At 54.8% G+C, this 17776-nt stretch overlaps 1 protein-coding gene across 28 annotated transcripts in view; it reads left to right on the forward strand.

Annotated features, from left to right (window-relative positions):
* LOC105490530 (RIMS binding protein 2) overlaps positions 1-17776 on the forward strand; it is a 404804-nt gene that overhangs the window by 352812 nt on the left and 34216 nt on the right. For 15 of the 28 annotated variants that reach the window (XM_071070782.1, XM_071070781.1, XM_071070784.1 and 12 more), the window contains 4 exons: positions 3044-3195; positions 4173-4622; positions 6564-6710; positions 12660-12818. In XM_071070782.1, coding sequence (XP_070926883.1) covers positions 3044-3195; positions 4173-4622; positions 6564-6710; positions 12660-12818 — 908 coding nt within the window. The other 13 variants (XM_011756261.3, XM_071070777.1, XM_071070778.1 and 10 more) reach the window with 4 other exon arrangements.

The raw sequence follows: 17776 nt of genomic DNA on the forward strand, positions 1-17776 counted from the left end.
GCGAGAACACCAGGTTGTCACCCTGTTCGTGGGGAAAGAAGGTGGGGCAGGCAGAAGCCGCAATCCCCATCCTGACAACATGACCCTGGAAAATCCCTTAGGTCACCCGTGAAGCACAGGACGTGTGTGCGTGCACGCGCGCAGGAGTTCTTGGAGCATGTTGGGGACCATGTTGGCAGTTTTTCTTTGAGTACTTGCATCAGCAAGAGACTCATCCTACAAAAGACAGGAGGGAAGTGAATCCCCCCGGGGAACATGGTTGCATCTTCTGTGTCACATGCACCCCCGGACACATACTTATTGAGTGGGATAGTGGCTGGAAGTGCCTACACGCCTCTTGGAATCATTCCTTCTTTCTCGTCCTTGTAAATAATAACAATTATTATTATTATAAATATATTATTATTATTATTATTATTATTTTGAGATGGAGTCTTGCTCTGTCACCCAGGCTGGAGTGCAGTGGTGCAATCTCGGTTCACTGCAACCTCCTGATTTCAAGCAATTCTCCTGCCTCAGCCTCCTGAGTAGCTGGGATTATAGGCACCTGCCACCGCACTTGGCTAATTTTTGTATTTTTAGTAGAGATGGGGTTTCACCATGTTGGTCTCAAACTCCTGACCTTGTGATCTGCCCGCCTCAGCCTCTCAAAGTGTTGGGATTACAGGTGGGCGCCACTAAGCATGCATACGATGCACACGACACCTACATGGCTTGTATAAAAGAGACACGTTTCATCACAGAAGGTATTTTCTCCACGATGTAAACTCCAGGGTCCTTTTCTGCTTCCTCTGCTCAAACGGGGAGTGTGATGTGCCCCCTTCCTTTCCTGGGGAGATGGTAGGGAGGTGGGGTGAGTGTGGACACCTCCTTTGTCGTCTCGCTCTCCGACTCGCCAGGGTCCCAGTGCTGCTGAGTTACTGGGCAGCGGCATCCCCACCTCCGGAAGCCTCCACTGCCCGCTCTGGTATTCATGAAACCTTTGGTTAACTAGAGCCTGACAGAGCAGTGGTGTCAGGGGTCGGTGGGACAGACGCTGCCTGAGGGGAACGGCACGTCCGGGGGGACAGACGCTGCCTGAGGGGGATGGCATGTCCAGGTAGCAGCTAACGTAGGCAGGGTCAGTTCATCTGTGTTACACGCGACATTTTATTTCCTCCCCAACTGCCCGGAGTTGATCAAGAACGCCGGGATAATGAGGCCACCTGCTCTTCACAGATGCCTCCTGTGATGAATTCTGATGAGTGCTGGGGGTGAAGAAAGAGAAACACCAGACATGGGCACTCCATGGGGAGTCAGGAGGTAAAGGGCACATCTCCTGGGGCCTTCAGGAAAGGCTGCCCTGGAACTGACTTTGAGATGGAGAGAGTCAGGTAGAGGAGGAGCCCTTAGCACAGAGGTGGGTCCCCAGGCTCACCCCAGTGACTGGGAACAAGGTCTCAGAGTGGGATGTAAACTGGAGGGACATGTCTGTGTTGGAGGAAGAGGGTGTAGTTGGGACAATCACACATAGGTCAGCATTTCTCAGAATTCGTGTCCAACCACACCCCATGTACCATCCCCCATGGTCTTGGGTACGGCCAGGGTTAGCCATGCCCGGGGACGGTGGTGCAGATACAGCCAGGGTTAGCCATGCCCAGGGACGGTGGTGCAGATACAGCCAGGGTTAGCCATGCCCAGGGACGGTGGTGCAGATATGGCCAGGGTTAGCCATGCCCAGGGACGATGGTGCAGATACAGCCAGGGTTAGCCATGCCCGGGGACAGTGGTGCAGGTACGGCCAGGGTTAGCCATGCCCAGGGATGGTGGTGCAAGGTTGGGGTTCTTCAGAGTAACACAGCTGGTGGGAGATATGGATGTGCTTATACTCACACACACCCGACATACACACAGCCCCACAGACCCACATACACAAGTACATATACACACCCCCACAGACACCCCCACAGACCCACATACACAAATACACATACACCCCCACACACGGGCCCACAGACACCCCCACTGACCCACATACACAAATATACACCCACAGACACCCCCACCGACACCCCCACAGACCCACATACACCCATACACACCCCCACAGACAGCCCCACAGACCCACAGACTCGCACACACATATAGACACACGCAAATACACACTTATACATACACACATACACACCCACAAACACGTATACCCATAAACACATATATACATACACATGCATCTACATACACCTGCATACACACATGCCCACACATCTACACACATACATACACTTACATCTATACACACACATATACACACATACATGCACACACACATACGTACACATGAACATACATACACATCCACAAACACACCCACATATACACACATATGCACACATACACACATATACCCATACATACGCAAACATTTACACACACACACGTATACACACATGCAGAAATGGATTCTCAGGTTCAATGATGTCATCAGACCTGGTCTCTTCATCTTCAGTTTTGCTCAGTTTCATGGTGCGGTAAGATGGGGAATGTGAGGTCCAGGCAGAGGGTAGAGGGAGAGAAAAGAGAGAAGGAAAGGTGAGAGGACCAGGGCAGGCAGGGGGATGGGGGATTGCTTTCCGCCAAGATCTCTCTTCCGTTTGATCTGCCAAATGCCGGCATCTCATTGGCCCCCTCTGAGCCAATCGTGTGGCTGCCTGACCAGGCCTGAGACCCCTGGGCAGAGGTGGCTCTGCCGGGTCACAGAGACTGAGGACAGGTGAGGAGATGGTTCCACAGACAGTTCAGGTTTGCATTTCCCAGAAGATGGTGACTAAATGCCGAATTTAAAGGAAAAGGGCAGCTGTGCATCCTGGTATCTGAGTGTACCCCGGCCCCACCCTCCCACCTCACCACAGTTTCTGATGTGCTGTCAACACTGTGTCTTCTCTTTTTCCCTGGTGACTTTACTGAATGATCTTGTTTTCAGGTGAGATGGGCGGAGCCCAGTCATGGCTCACCTGCCAGGGCTGAGCCCTCAACGCCTCCGTTCCCTTCTGTCCCCTCCCAGGCCCCCCAGCACCCCCACAAGATGTCACTGTCCAGGCTGGGGCAACCCCCGCCACCATCCGGGTCTCCTGGAGACCACCCGTGCTGACGCCCTCCGGGCTGTCCAACGGCGCAAACGTTACCGGCTACGGCGTGTACGCCAAAGGGCAGAGGGTGAGTTTTCGTTGGGTCCGGTGGGGGTGGGGAGCTTGTTAGGCTCACCACCCACCCCACCCCAAGGCCCCTTCCTCATTTCCAGCATTCCCCCCACCTCCCTCCCCTCACTCATCCCCTTCCCTGCTCTGCTGTGTATTAAAAATGCAGGGGCCAGAGAGGGGACCCCCAGTATCAGAACATTCTTGATTGATGACTGCCTTATTCATTTCAACAAACTGAGTCTTAGCAAGATGATACCCATGGCCAAAGGCACGTCCCGCCTTGAAACACTGCTGGGTCTGCACGTTAAGAGGTGGCCAGGCCTTGACTCCAAGAAATGGGTATATCCCTGGTGCCTGGTGTAGGGAACCACGGACACCAGCCCCCAGCCCGGCCTGGGGTGAAGTAGAAGCATCTGCCCTCAGGGAGGGCTTGGAAAAGCAGCTGCTCCTCGCCGCCGTCCCCAGCTCTGCCCTGCGGGAGCAGGGGTGACTTGGAAACAGAGGCAGCGCGTCTGCCTGAGCCGCTTCCAGCTGACTCCTGTGCTCTGAGGCAGGAAGCTCCCAGCATGGGCCCTGGCCCCTGCAGAGGAGCCCTCAGCCCTGCTGTCTCCCAGCAGTTGGAAGCCCACGTTGGCCTCTGCCTGAGCCCCTCTCTCCCCTCCGGCTGTGGCAGTGTTAAACCTGACACTCGCTCCCGTCTGGCCCTGCGTCTACTCAGAATGGGTCCAGAGGATGGGAGATAAACAGTTGACGTCACTGGCCTCACGGAACCCCTCCCACTGACTGGGTCCTGGTGCCTGAGGTCTGTGAACCTGTCCCTGCCCCCTCCCTGCAAGACTTCCTGGAGCTTCCATATCTGGTGGTGGTTGGAGTTGGAGATTGCTGGGGGTGATCCTTTGCACCGGGCATCTGGGCAGACGACTGGCCGGCTCCCCATGCAGGACCGCGGGGCTCATCTCAGGCAGCCCGCGAGCCTGCTCTGCTTGTCCACAGGTGGCTGAAGTCATCTTCCCCACGGCAGACAGCACGGCCGTGGAGCTCGTGCGGCTGCGGAGCTTGGAGGCCAAGGGCGTGACCGTGCGGACCCTCTCCGCCCAGGGCGAGTCCGTGGACTCTGCAGTTGCTGCCGTTCCCCCCGAGCTCCTGGTGCCTCCTACCCCCCACCCAAGACCTGCACCCCAATCAAAGCCATTAGCAAGTTCTGGAGTCCCCGATACCAAAGACGAGCGCCTGGGTCCCCACGCCAGGATGGACGAGGCCTGGGAGCAGAGCCGTGCACCTGGCCCTGTGCATGGGCACACGCTGGAGCCGCCCGCAGGCCCTGGAAGGCGGTCACCCTCACCCAGCCGCATCCTGCCGCAGCCGCAGGGCACTCCAGTGTCCACTACTGTCGCCAAGGCCATGGCCCGGGAGGCCGCACAGAGGGTGGCTGAGAGCAGCAGGGTAAGGCTGAGGCTCCCACTTCAGTGACTCCTCAGTCCCCGAGCCCCATGGGACGGGGCCCTGTCATCTCCCCAGCCCACGGAGGGGGACCACATCCCAGCTTGCCGGGAGGGGGGCCACGCTCAGCCCATAGCTTTGCTGGTGGACTCTGTCATGTGCCTGATCCTGATTGAGTTAAATGGTGTTTTTTATTTACAAATATGTAGCCACATAACTAAGGAAATGCCAGGCGCTCGCCTGGCTTAGAAAGAAGGCTCAGAAAAATCCAGACAACGGTCTTGGTGTGCGACAAGGGATCTGAGAGTTGTCCGGTGGAAGTTGGCCGGGACCCAGTTTCCCGAACCGGGCTGTTCCTGGTTTTGCTGGCTGCAGAGTCCTAGGTTCTGTGTGTGTGTGCATGTAAATATGTACACACACATGCACACATGTGTCTATACATGTATGGACATGCACCCACAGATACACGTATCTGTATGTGTCCTCACATACACATCTGTACCTGTGTGTAGAAACACATGTGGGCATACAGGTCCCTGCGTACATACTTGCATGCCTGCTAACTGAACTTTTCTGGGTCCAGGAGAGAGCATTTGGATTGTGGTAGGGCCATGTTCCAGATGACACGTGCAATGGGACGTGAATTTTTGAGAAACTGCCGGCATAGTAATGCCTCCTGTGCAGGGCTGGGGGTGGAGATGTGGGGCTGGGAGCCAGACCGTGTGTCCGCACCCCCACCCAGAACCCAGTCTTGTCTCTTCTGCTGTGTTGAGCCCATTTCCACCTGAGGCGGCAGCATAGCCCTGGCCAGGGCCCTCGGCCCTGCTGGGTCAGCCTGTGCGGTCTCACCAGGACCCTACACCATCCTCCTGTGAGTGTTCCTCTGGGCTGGGGGCCAGGCCAGGGAAACTGAGGCGGGGCACGCACCCTGAGAGGTCAGTGCTGAGCAGCAGCTCAGGTATGTCTAGGACAGAGAGGATGACGGTGACACTGGGCAGGGAGCCACCTTCTCCGTGGCTTGAAAAACTGGAAATGTTCTGTGAAATTTCCTAATTCTTTCAACATTGACCACTAATAAAAATACTAAACATGAATTTGTGGCCTTTGTGTAAAGGAAACCCCCCTTCAGAATATATGAATTCACCATGGCTCTGATTGGCTGACAGGCAGGAGCCCAGGCCCCGGGCTTGGGAGATGGTGCTTCTGAGGAGGCCGTGGGCAGGACGGGGTAGCAGCTGCCCTGTGGGATGCGGCTCCACTCCTGCTCCAGGTCCCCAAGAAGGCTGTGAAGGCAGGGAAGCCTGGGAAGCCTGGGAAGCCCGGGAAGCCTGGGGCCGGAGAGGAAGCAAATCCTTCCAAGTCCTGTGTTTCAGACAAATGTGAATTGGTCAAAGTATTTAAAAAAGCTGGGCAGAGGGGACCAATGGAGGGAATGAGGTGTCATCTCTGTATCCAAATATTACCTCAAAGGTTAAAAAGAGGTCGGACGCGGTGGCTCATGCCTGTAATCCCAGTAGTCTGGGAGGCCGAGGCGGGCGGATCACCTGAGCTCAGGAGTTTGAGACCAGCCTGACCAACATAGTGAAACCCCGTCTCTACTAAAAATACGAAAATTAGCCAGGCATGGTGGTGGGCACCTGTAGTCCCAGCTACTTGGGAAGCTGAGGCAGGAGAATCGCTTGAACCTGGGAGTCAGAGGTTTCAGTGAGCCGAGATCACGCCACTGTACTCTAGCCTGGGCGACAGAGTGAGACTCTGTCTCAAAAAAAAAAAAAAAAAAAAAAGATTCTGGTGGGTCTGGGGCAGCGAGAGGGTGGCAGAGCTGGGCCCAGAGCACTGTGTGGGGGGCGCCTGGCCAGGCTCTGAGGGGCGGAAGGTTTTGCGAGTGCAGGTGGGGCTGAGTGTGGCCCTGCCTCACCCGTGTGCCTCCTTTCTCTTTCCAAGTTAGAGAAAAGGAGCGTCTTCCTAGAGAGAAGCAGCGCAGGGCAGTATGCCGCCTCAGATGAGGACGACGCCTACGACTCCCCAGACTTCAAGAGGAGGGGCGCCTCGGTGGACGACTTCCTGAAAGGCTCTGAACTCGGCAAGCAGGTGAGTGCGGGCCAGACCCCACACCGTCCTCTTGGTCGGCATGGGCTCGGAGCAGGCCCCGTGGGGATCAAGAGACGTGGGCACTTTTCCCTGCTACCCTTGGGTCCCTAGAGAGATGGAGACGCCCAGCTGGGGTCCCAAGTCATGCTAGATTTCTTAAGCTTAGGTTTGATGATGCCTGTCACGTACCCTCACTGGGGATAACTGAAAAAGTCGAGGTGCAGGGCTTCCACCCGCCCCCACTGCACCATCCTGGTATTTGGTCATGGGGGTGGTTTTGCAGGTCCTGGTAGGGTTAGGCTCAGTTCAGGCAGAACCTGCCATTCGCTCATTCACCTCCGTTAATCGGGCAGATGTTCGTTGGACATCTGCTAGGGAGGTATCATGGGAAACAAAATAACACGGCCAGTGTTCGTCCTTCGGAACAGCAAAACGTCAGAGCTGGGCTCACGAGGAACACATTCAGCCAGTGTGGGGTTTCTGTCTGATTTCCGATCATGCACATTCTAATGGAAATGCCCTCGGATGCTGTAAAGAACAAAACTTGGACAACAGGAGCAACTGGAAATAACCGAGGGCCTGGGGAATGCTCCATCTTGGGAGCTCAAAGACGCTGCAGATATCAGATCACACAGTATCCTCTGTACCCACTCCCACAGCAAAACAGCCCCATACCCAGAGAGGGCGACTGGCATCTCTCAGACCTGGGTTTATGTCCCGGCTGGTTACAGACCACAAGTGGGCAAGTCCCCTGACTCCTCCAGCCATGATGGTCTTCATCTGGAAGATCCAAATCATTCAGAAACGGAATGTCCAACTAATCACGGCTAAGACGACAAAGACGTTTAATTACCCCACATCACAGGAAGTCTGCAGTAGAGGCTGCGAGGTGGATTTGGCTCTCAGTGTGTCAGGGGTCTGGGTTCTGTCTCTTCCATTCTCTTGGCCTTTCTCTCATGGTTACAAAGTGGCTGCCATAGCTCCAATAATCGCACCCTCCTATGAGAGAACCCCAAGAAGGAAAAAAGGGATGAATGGAAGCCAGACTTCCTTCTAGTCGGACTTCCCATGATATCTCGCTGAGCAGACTGAGGTCACATGGCCACTACCCAGGCAGGAACTGGATTCCAGTGAATGGCTTATCAGTGACGTGTCATCCGAAAGCCCACCAGCGTGGCTCAGTGGTAGAAAGGAGAGCTTTATTGGAGAGGCTCTGGTGCGTGCTGAGGGTGCTGTCTCTGAAGAGGGAAGGGCAGGGTGGTTTTTGTGCCTCACAGGGTCCGCATTACACAGAACCATAGGCATTCAGGTTGGGGAAAAGCTGTCCATCCGTCCGAGAGGAGTCACACACACACATGCAGTGAGTAGACGTATCTGTAGCACCGTACCTGGGGCGGGGTTTTAGTGTTAGGTGGAATTGGCTCTTCCTACCAAAAGGTGAACCCCAGGACTCAACGCCTAAGCTAAAATGGGCCTAAGCCTCTTTAAGCTGAAACCGGCTTCATGTCTACAGTCGCTTGTCAGAAAAGAGTGTGTGTAAGGCCGGTCCTCTGCCCAGCTGGAGTTGCATGGTCTGGGTTGTAAATGAGAGTTAGGAGGAGTCCCACAGCTCCTGTTGTTGGGGAGTTTAGCAAGAGTGTGGGTTTTCTTGCAGCATAGGAATTTCGAGAGCAGCCATGCCAGCCAGGCCTTGACCCCTCGGCCCCAGGTATCTTTTATTTCCCTAACCTTAGGGGCCATCTCAGTAGAGAAAGGTATCTGTTTTGGTTGCTTGGGTCACAGATGATTCATTCTCTTGGTGCTGGGCCCTGGGTGAGTTCTGGAGATAGGATTTCTGTTGACTGTTGTACTGGTCTGCTGGGGCTGCCATCACAGAATACCACAGATCAGGTGGCTCAAACAGCACGAGTCTGCTTCTCACAGTGCTGGGGGCTGGAAGTCCAGGACCGAGGCACCAGCAGGGCTGGTTTCCCCTGAGGCCTCCCTGAGGCCTGCAGATGGTGCCTTCTCCCTGAGTCCTCACGTGGCCTTTACCCTGTACATCCCTGGTACCTTGTCCTCTTTTTGTAAGGAAAACAGTCCTGTTGGATTAGGGCCCTACCATCATGATGTCATATAATCTTAATCACCTTTTTAAAGAGCCTGTCTCCAAATAAAGTCACATTGGTGGTTAAGGTTTCAACCTCTGAAGAGGGCGGGGTGGGGAAATACAGCTTTTAGTCCATAGCAAATGTGGAGTCAGCAACACCTGCCACGATAGCACAGGTTTATGAGGCTTTCCGTGTGTTGCATGACACGCAAAATGCAACTGGCATGTAGTAAGTTCTCAGTAAATGTGAGCTCTTATTTTGTGTATACAGGGAAACTGAGGCCCACAGAATTGAGAATTTTTGTCCATGATTCCGCAGATGGTCTTCTAACAGAGCTGGAATTAGATTGAACCGAGGCCTGCAGAAGACCTGTTTCCATGCCTTTCCCAGTGTGCCCTGTTTTCCACCTACCCAGGAGTGAATCGTTACCTTCCCTGCAATCTGCTCAGGTTTTGAACCCAGACGAAAGGCTGGAGCACTTGTTCTCTGGGTGTGGGACCCACATCCCCACTGGTTTTTGAGATTGGCATTCAGTGCTGTCTTATGGCAGCCACAGCCCCAGGTGGCCACAGAGCCCTGGACATGCGGTCACCTGGGGCTGAGTGTGACTGAGGCCCTGAATTTTTACTTCTATAAAATTAGTTACAGATTAGTTTACATTCTAATTAGTTTACATGTAAACAGCTACACGTGGCTGGTAGCCACCACTGCTGACGCCCAGCTCTGGATGACCACACCTGCTACAAGAGATGACTTTTCTAGAGAAGAGTAGAAATACAGCAGCAGAAACACAGCTCTGCACTTTCAAGGGCCTTCCAGTCCTTCTGATGAGCCTGCAGAGGAAGTCTGTCTGGCTAAGCATGCTATTAACGTTGTCGTGCTTGTTTCCTTTTTTAACAGAGCAAACAGGTCTGCTTCTATTAAAATTTAAAAAGCATTAATATTTAGCAGCATTGTTTTATGCTGTATTCATTTAGATGACAAGTGACACTTGTTTTCCATTTACAGTGGAGATATTTTCTGTAAAAGTAACATTAAATATTGATTCAATTCAAAGAATACATTCATTAATCATACGGATGACATCTGGCTAGGTGACGCATCATGATGGTGGCAGGGAGTCACTGAAGTTGAGCTGGTGCACAGACCGCTGGTTTTACAACCCGGGAAGCATTTCCTGACCACCCGCTTCTCCACGCTGCCCGCCCCGTCACACGTACCCTTACCCCGGCGTTATCCCATCTGCCCCAAGACACTGACGTTCTAGCAGGCGGAAGCCTCCACTTTTAGTTGACTATTATAGTATCTCTAGCATTTCACACATAGTAGGTGCCCAATGAGTGTTTGTCGAATGAATGAATGAAAGAAGTGAGGCTGAGGGTAGCCGAGACATTTGCTCTGAAAAAATCACCTCCATTCTCCCAATATTTCAAATACATTTCCATTCAGTCCACAGTGAGAAATGCTCGCTATACCAATAAATAATATCTTTATCTGTTTTTAAAAGTGTTTCATTGACAAAGACTGTCTGTGTTCCAGGTGTACGTCTTGATGACTGGATGTAGGTACCCACTGTGTAAAGACTGTCACGCACGGCTGAGTGTGGTGGCTCAAGCCTGTGTTCCCAGCACTTTGGGAGGCCAAGGCGGGTGGATCACTTGAGGTCAGGAGTTTGAGACCAGCCTGGCCAACATGGTGAAACCCTGTCTCCATTAAAAATATAAAAATTAGCTGGGTGTGGTGGCAGGTGCCTGTAATCCCAGCTACTCAGGAGGCTGAGGCACGAGAATTGCTTGAACCTGGGAGGTGGAGGTTGCAGTGAGCTGAGATCGTGACACCGCACTCCAGTCTGGGCAACAGGGTGAGACTTGGTCTCAAAAAAAAAAAAGTCTGTCCCAGTCAGGTGAATTAATACATCTGTCATTGCCCATGCTGAACACGAGGCCCGCAGAACCTGCTCTGCGTGTAACTGAAACTCTGTACCCTTATTAAATCTAAGGAAAGAGGCTTTTAAGAGGAATTTGTGATTTTTAGTTTGGTGAGAGAAAAGGTGGTTTGCCAAGTGACAAGACTGAAGTTTGCTATAGTGATGATAAAAATCCTGTCTTGTGGAAGCTTTACCTCAGCTTCTCTATAAGTGAAATTTATAGCCCCAGGCCTGCTGGATGCAGGGCTCAGCACCTCCCCTATCCCCAGGGAGGGCCATCTGCCTGCCGGCATTCTCCACTGAGGACTGGAGGTAAAGCCGCGTGTCCCCCAGGAGAAGGCACCCGCCAGGTGGAGTTTCTAAGGCCATGTTCTCTGTCAGCAGAGGCAAGGGCAGACCTGGACCTTGGTCTCAGCCCTGTTGTTTACTTGCTGAGTGCCTTCGGCCAGTCACTAGACATCTCCCTGAAATGCTGGCGACCTTTGCTTAGAACACTATTCCAGGAATGGAGAGTCGGCTGACCTCAAGCATCTGGTGAACGCCAGACGCCTCCTTCCGTCTCAGGAGTTGACCCCTAGCTCGCTGCTGGGGTTGAACAAAGTGAGACTGTTCTGTGGTGCAGGAAGTCCCTCGCCAGGGGCCTTGGGGGGGCCTCGTTAGAAACAACCTCACCTTTTTCATCCATTTAAACCCAGTTCGCTTTCATGCCTTCCACTTGGAGCCTGGTTGGAAGCGTTAGGCCTGGTGCAGCTGAGAGGCTGGTGTTACAGATTGCCCAGCTGAGGCCCTTCCCATCCTCCCTCCCGCGGGCTCGGGGCCAGAAACCTTCCATCTGCAGTGCCATGCAGCCTCCCTCAGCAGGCCAGGAACTGACCGTGATGCCCACGCATACACATCTTCATCTAGGTTAGTCACTGAAGCCAGATTTTTTTAAGATAAATACGTCACAGAATGCTATTGAATACTTTTGTCTTGCCACACCCCCGCAAAATAAACTGTTCCCGATCGACACCATGTAGCAAAAACACAGTATCTTTATGGATGTATTGCATTCATAAATCTGAGCGCATGACAGCGTGTAGTTTGAGTTGTCGAAGGTTTGCTTTGAATACCGTTACCACGAGACGGGGTGCTTTCTCTGTGAGTGGAAATCGGCAGCTGCTGCTGGCACCATCACTGCGAGAGTCCACCCGGCCTGTCGCCGTCTCCAAGCTGGCATGTTACCAGGTAGCCGCTTCATTTAAAGACACTTTTTTTGTTGAAGCCTTTACGCTGTCCGCAGCCTCCGCCCAGTGCCCCTACTATCTGCACAATCTTCATCTCGTGCTGAGGCCGAGGTGGGCCTGGAGCGAGCACACAGTCTGCGGTGCGGCGCGGCGGCTCCACCTCCTGCCAGGCCAGGCTGTCTGCCAGTGTCTGCGCGTGTGTGTTAGACAACGTGGCATGTTTTAAAAACCGAAGTGCCTTTTTATGGTGCATATACACCCCACCTTACCACTATCCCCCTGCCCCTCTGACACAATGCTGGATCCGGTGTACACCTGGTGTGCACTGATCCTCACTGTCACCAGAGTTTGCAGCCTTTGTCCAGCCAATAAGTTGGAGAAGCTGAGGGTGCCCAGAAATGGACATTCTGCCCACGTATTTTGTAAGCCCCAGTGGGTTTTCTGTCTTGTCCAGAGCTCAGGTGTTTCTGTACCTGTTGGAGCTGAGAGACCTGCGCTGATCCCGTCTCTGCCACTTCAACAGAGAGGGTGGGTATATCCTCTCCCAGCCTCACTTTCCAGAACGAGTAACACACCCTGTGCCCATCTCTGGGCCTGTGAACCCCGAGAGTCAGCAAAGCAGGGAAAGGGTTGGCAAGCTCAATCTGGCCTCCTCTAGGATGCGGAAGGAGCCATCCACTCAGTAGCCCCTTTGCTTGGCCCCCAGCCGCACTGTTGCCATGGAGACGAGTACCACACGGAGAGCAGCCGGGGGTCTGACCTCTCAGACATCATGGAGGAGGACGAGGAGGAGCTGTATTCTGAAATGCAGCTGGAAGATGGGGGAAGGAGGCGTCCCAGCGGCACGTCCCACAATGCCCTCAAGGTGAGTGGCCGGGGAAGGGGGACCCTGCACTCCGTCCCCAGAGTAGCTCCATCCACGTCCCTTTGCTGGGGCTGGTGAGGCAGGCTCCAGAGGGGCCTTGCCCTACAACCAGTAGCCCTCGGATTTGGATTCGCTTCTTTCTCACTATTGAATCTGCATTCGGGAATTACCTACACTCTGGTCTTGCTCTTGGCCAAAAGGTCTGGGTAAAGGAGTTTAGAGGAATCCATTTGACACCCTCCAGGGGGCACCCAGCTCTGTGCCAGCAACAGGAGTAGGGGGAATAGAACAAAGAAGACCTGCCTCCGCAGCCTTAAGTCTCACCTTGAGAGAATCGGCAGCTGAGAGAGCGTGAATCAGCCTCTAAATCTAAAGCAGAGGTCGGGACGCTGTGGTCAGCAGGGAGCTCCTTAAAGGAGGGCACTCTGGTGGCCCTGCCTGGCGGTGGGCAGGAGTCAAGCACAGTGAGGTTGGAGGAGATGGGTGTGGAGGGAGGGCTGTCCCGCATCTGATCACACCGGCCTCGCAGATAGGCTGGAGGCTCCATGCACCTACTCAGACCACCTCCCGCTAGACCCTCTCCCTTCTGCTCCGGCAGAGGCCATCAGCAAGGGGTCGACGGGAGATTGCCTGCAGCAATATCGAGCTCGAGGCACCCTAGAGCCAAGGAGGGTGGGTTTCCCAGCCGCGTGGCTTCCCCTTGGTCCTGGCCTTGGGGAGACGTTTGCCACTGCTGCTGCAGCCGCTGGCCAGCGTCTGACTCCTGCGTTCATGTGCTCTGCAGGGCGGTGCGGGATGACCAGCTCTATGCACCAGGCCCTGTGCTAGGCCGAGGGGTGCCCTCTGCAGGTCCCAACCTAATGGGGAGACAGACAAAGAGCAAGCCATTGGTAGGAGCTTTGTGGGTTTTTCCAAATGAAAAAGGCCTTGGAGAGGAAAATTCCCCGGGATGAAGCCTCCCAGCACTGCTTTCTCCAGGAACACAGGGCGTGCATTTTGAATGGTGGACAGAAGGCTCATCCAAATCTGGCCTGCCGACTCGGTGCCTACTTGCATAGACAAGACTGACTTATGTTCTCCTGGCAAAGGCCCCTGGCAGGGCCTTGGGGATGTCCTGTCACCAAAGAACATGCCAGATCCCTATGCAAACCCTGCATGGTGCAGCACGTGCTATCCCCGGCAGCTCCTCCGTCCCCGCTCCCAGGTGACACCATGGAGCAGGCTCACACTGGCCTTTGCGGAGTGGTCCAGTCTGACCCCAGGACCCCTCTGTGTACCCCAGGGCCAGGAGCTCTGAAAAAGTGCCCATGAGTCGGGCCGGGTGAGGCGGGCAGCTGGTCTTCCCATGCCCCTGATGCCTCTCCTTTTGATGGAGGAAGAGCCTGGGATGGGGCTTCATGGGAATTGCTTAGCAGAGAAATAATGTCACCTTCTCTCCTCAGAAGGTGGCCCAGGGTCAAGCAAGTTCATCATAAAGTTCCTGGGCTGAGCCCCACCCCCTCCACCTCTTAGCAACGGGGATCACCGGGGCAGGGGCTTGGCCAGGATGGGGCAGCCTCCCTCTCCCATTCACAGGGTGTTGTCAGTTTTTAGAAATCATGTAGGAGGCTGGGCGTGGTGGCTCACGCCTGTAATCCCAGCACTTTGGGAGGCCGAGGTGGGCAGATCATGGGGTCAAGAGATCGAGAACATCCTGGTCAACACGGTGAAACCCCGTCTCTACTAAAAATACAAAAATTAGCTGGGCGTGGTGGTGCGGACCTGTAATCCCAGCTACTCAAGAGGCTGAGGCAGAAGAATCACTTGAACCCGGGAGGCAGAGGTTGCAGTGAGCCGAGATTGCACCATTGCACTCCAGCCTGGGCAATAGAGCGAGACTCCGTCTCAAAAAAAAAAAAAAAAAAAATTGTGTAGGCAGGTCTGGATTTCTGGATTCTCTTTAGAAATTACAAGATGTGGTACAGAGATCTGGCCACTCAGCATGCACGTTCCCACGTGGCAGTGAGAAGCTGTGCCAGAGCTGGGTCCCTGGTGGGCACAGCAGGCGTTCGGCCCCCACTGGCCTGGTTCACTCATCCCGCCTGCCTTGGAAAGTGCCCGGGGTTGCCATGCCTTTACTCTAAAGATGGTTTGTTTTTGATGTCCTTATTCGCTCCAATATTAGCTCATGTGCCCCCGAATCTGCAGAAAGTGAAGGGAGAGAGCTGTCAGCTGCAGAGTGTGCCCCGATGCCTCCTCCCCTGGCTTGTGGCCAAGTCCCAGGCCCATGGCAGACCCCATGTTAGGCAAATCCCACGTGGTCCCCGAGATCAAGGGGCCCACAGCCAGAGGGGGGACAGACAAGTCGCCCTGTTCTGTGCCCATGTGGCTCATCTCTACTGAGCATCCCCAGGGCTGATGGCCGGGACCCAGGGGCACGCTTTACCTGGGTGGTCAGCCAAGCCCCCTCGAAGGAGAGACCAGTCAGGAGTCCTTCATGCTCTTCGGGTAGAGGGTGAGTTGAGGGCTGTTCCTGGCAGAGAGTGGTGACATGCAAACGGGCAGTGTAAGAGCCATGGACACTGGTTAAGCAGTTCCCGGTGCGGCCAGCCCCGTGCCACCCGCTAGAGACCATGATGGCTCAGGTACGGCTTTCAGGGATCCCAGAATGCAGGATGCAGAGGAGACAGGCGGACTCCAGTCCTCTGCTGACACAGACTCTGCACGACGGTGTGCAGGCACTGTTGGTGGGGCTGGGGATGGCGTAGTTTCACGCAGCTTGTATCTTAGCAGGGAGAAGGGTGACACATCGGCCTAACTAGAAAGGCCTGCAGAGGGCGCTGAGCACTGGAAGGGAAGCGGGCCCAGTGGATGGACAGGGGCAGGTCAGGCTCCCCGTCTGGTGAACTGTCTCCAGTCACAGTCAGCCTCCAGTGGCAGCTGCCCTCAGGGTTTCTGAGGACGCAGCACCGGGCAGTCTCCCCTGGCACCGTGGCCACACCCACCCTCCACAGCAGTGGTCCCGCGGGCACTGTGGGGCCTGATGTGCTGCCGGAATCTGACCTACCCTCTCCTTGGCTGGATGCATGGTGCTGGCTCCTGCCCGGCCCACTGGCTCTGCCTGTGCTCTGCCTCGGCCTGCACCCCGCACCAGCCCCGTCACCCATTCTGTTTTCATTCCAGAGCCCTCCACGGCATGCCCCCGGCCCGAGTAGACGCATGCTTCCCACCCCTCACTGCCTCCAGGACTAATTCTGTCTGTATTTTCTTTCCTCCCCCGGCCCCCACTTCATGCTGACCACACACTGTCTTTCCCGCGCCCGTTCTTGGCACGCCACCCCCGTAAGGACTGCACTGAGCATAGGACCTCTGAAGGCACTTTCTGGGAGCCCGAGTTTCCCCACCAGCCCCACAGGAAGAGACTTTTCAGTATCCCCGAAGTAGCGGAAGAGGATGGAGAGTGCTGCGGGCTGCTGCACAAACAGGGTGCAGGGCCGTCCCCCAGGGCCAGGACGGGGCTGGCCAGAGAGCCCAGGCCCGGCCGGCCCTGCAGGGGCGATGAGGCCCCTCGGGGCTCCTGGTTCCCGGTGAAGCACAGGGGCTCGGGGGCCGTCCCCCACGCAGAGGATTTCCTTCTGGAAGACAGGGGCTGTCGGTTCAGCCGCTCGGCCACCCGGAGCCCGGACAGCGGCCTGGACTGTGGGAGTGAAGAGGAGGAGTCACGGTTTGGCTTTGGAAACACCGTGGCCACGTGCAGCCCAGGCCCTGGCCACTGTCCCTGCAGGAGGGGCCTGAGGCCGCTGCTGGCCCGGCGGCGGACGCTGACCCGGCAGAGCAGCGTCGAGGAGGACTTTGGGGAGCAGGTGGGCCCCGGTGGCATCCTCAGGAACGACGACCCCCAGCCCAGCCCGGAGAGGCCGCTCCCCAGGAAGCACGGCTGGGGCGAGCCCGCCGAGCACCAAGATTTTCGGGGTGTCTGGAAGAAAAGCGTAACCATGCCCGACAGTAGGGCAGCTGCCCCCCACGCAAAGCCACCTCCCAGAGTTGCACAAGGCCCCCTGGTGTGTGACCTAAACTTCCTTTCCACAGCCACTTGCCAAACCAATCTGTTCCATTCTTTCATTGGTTTTCTGTTTGTCCTGGTGTCCATCCCTGGGGACGCTCTTGCCGGCTGTCTTCATTTTCCCTGCATTTTTGCTTTCTCAAGTCCCATTTGCTTCCCAACCTTTTGACCATGCTGAAGATTTCTTTACTTTGCTTAGAGTGATGATTTCCACCCCCCAGAATCAGTAATGAGTATGGCTGCTTGAATTAAAGGACAACTGAATCTAAATTTTAATTAAGGGTTAGCTGAAGTGCGATTCTCTGAAAGTCTGGCAACATGTTTGTGTGCACAGCGATCCTTAGGGATTTATTTATGACGACTAGGATTGTCGAGGGGTTTTTTTTCCTTGTTATTTTGGAGTTTTTTTCATTGCTTTTTGACCTTCATCCATAACCAAAAAAAAAAGAACAATGATTGAAGAAATCTTTTTTTTTTTTTTTTTTTTTGCATATTGTTTCCAAAGTTTTTGTTTTCTTCTCATTTGTTTTCTGTGCCCACGGTTTCCAGAACACACTTTCCATGATCAGCCTTCTCCCCGCCGGCCCAGCCGTCTGGGCTTGTTGTTGGTGTTGAGCGTAGGGATTCATTGAAGGCTTCATTCATCTCTATATTGTGTCCTCTTTTCAGAACATTTGCTCCTGTCATGCTGACCTTTTCATTGAAAACACAGGTGAGCCATCCACATGGCGCCAGGCCTTGGGTCTGAGGCCGTGTGCTTGCGATGGGCCCACCCGGGAGAGGTGCGAGATCCGTACCTCGGCGACTCAGCTGCCCACCGCAGCCTGCGGCCCCCCGGCCCCACTGCAGGCTCTGCAGCAGGCATACCTCATCCCCAGACTCCCTGCCCGCCGTTCACGCCTGTGTTCCTGAGAAC

Source organism: Macaca nemestrina, chromosome 10, assembly GCF_043159975.1.
Source record: "Macaca nemestrina isolate mMacNem1 chromosome 10, mMacNem.hap1, whole genome shotgun sequence".
Taxonomy (NCBI): domain Eukaryota; kingdom Metazoa; phylum Chordata; class Mammalia; order Primates; family Cercopithecidae; genus Macaca; species Macaca nemestrina.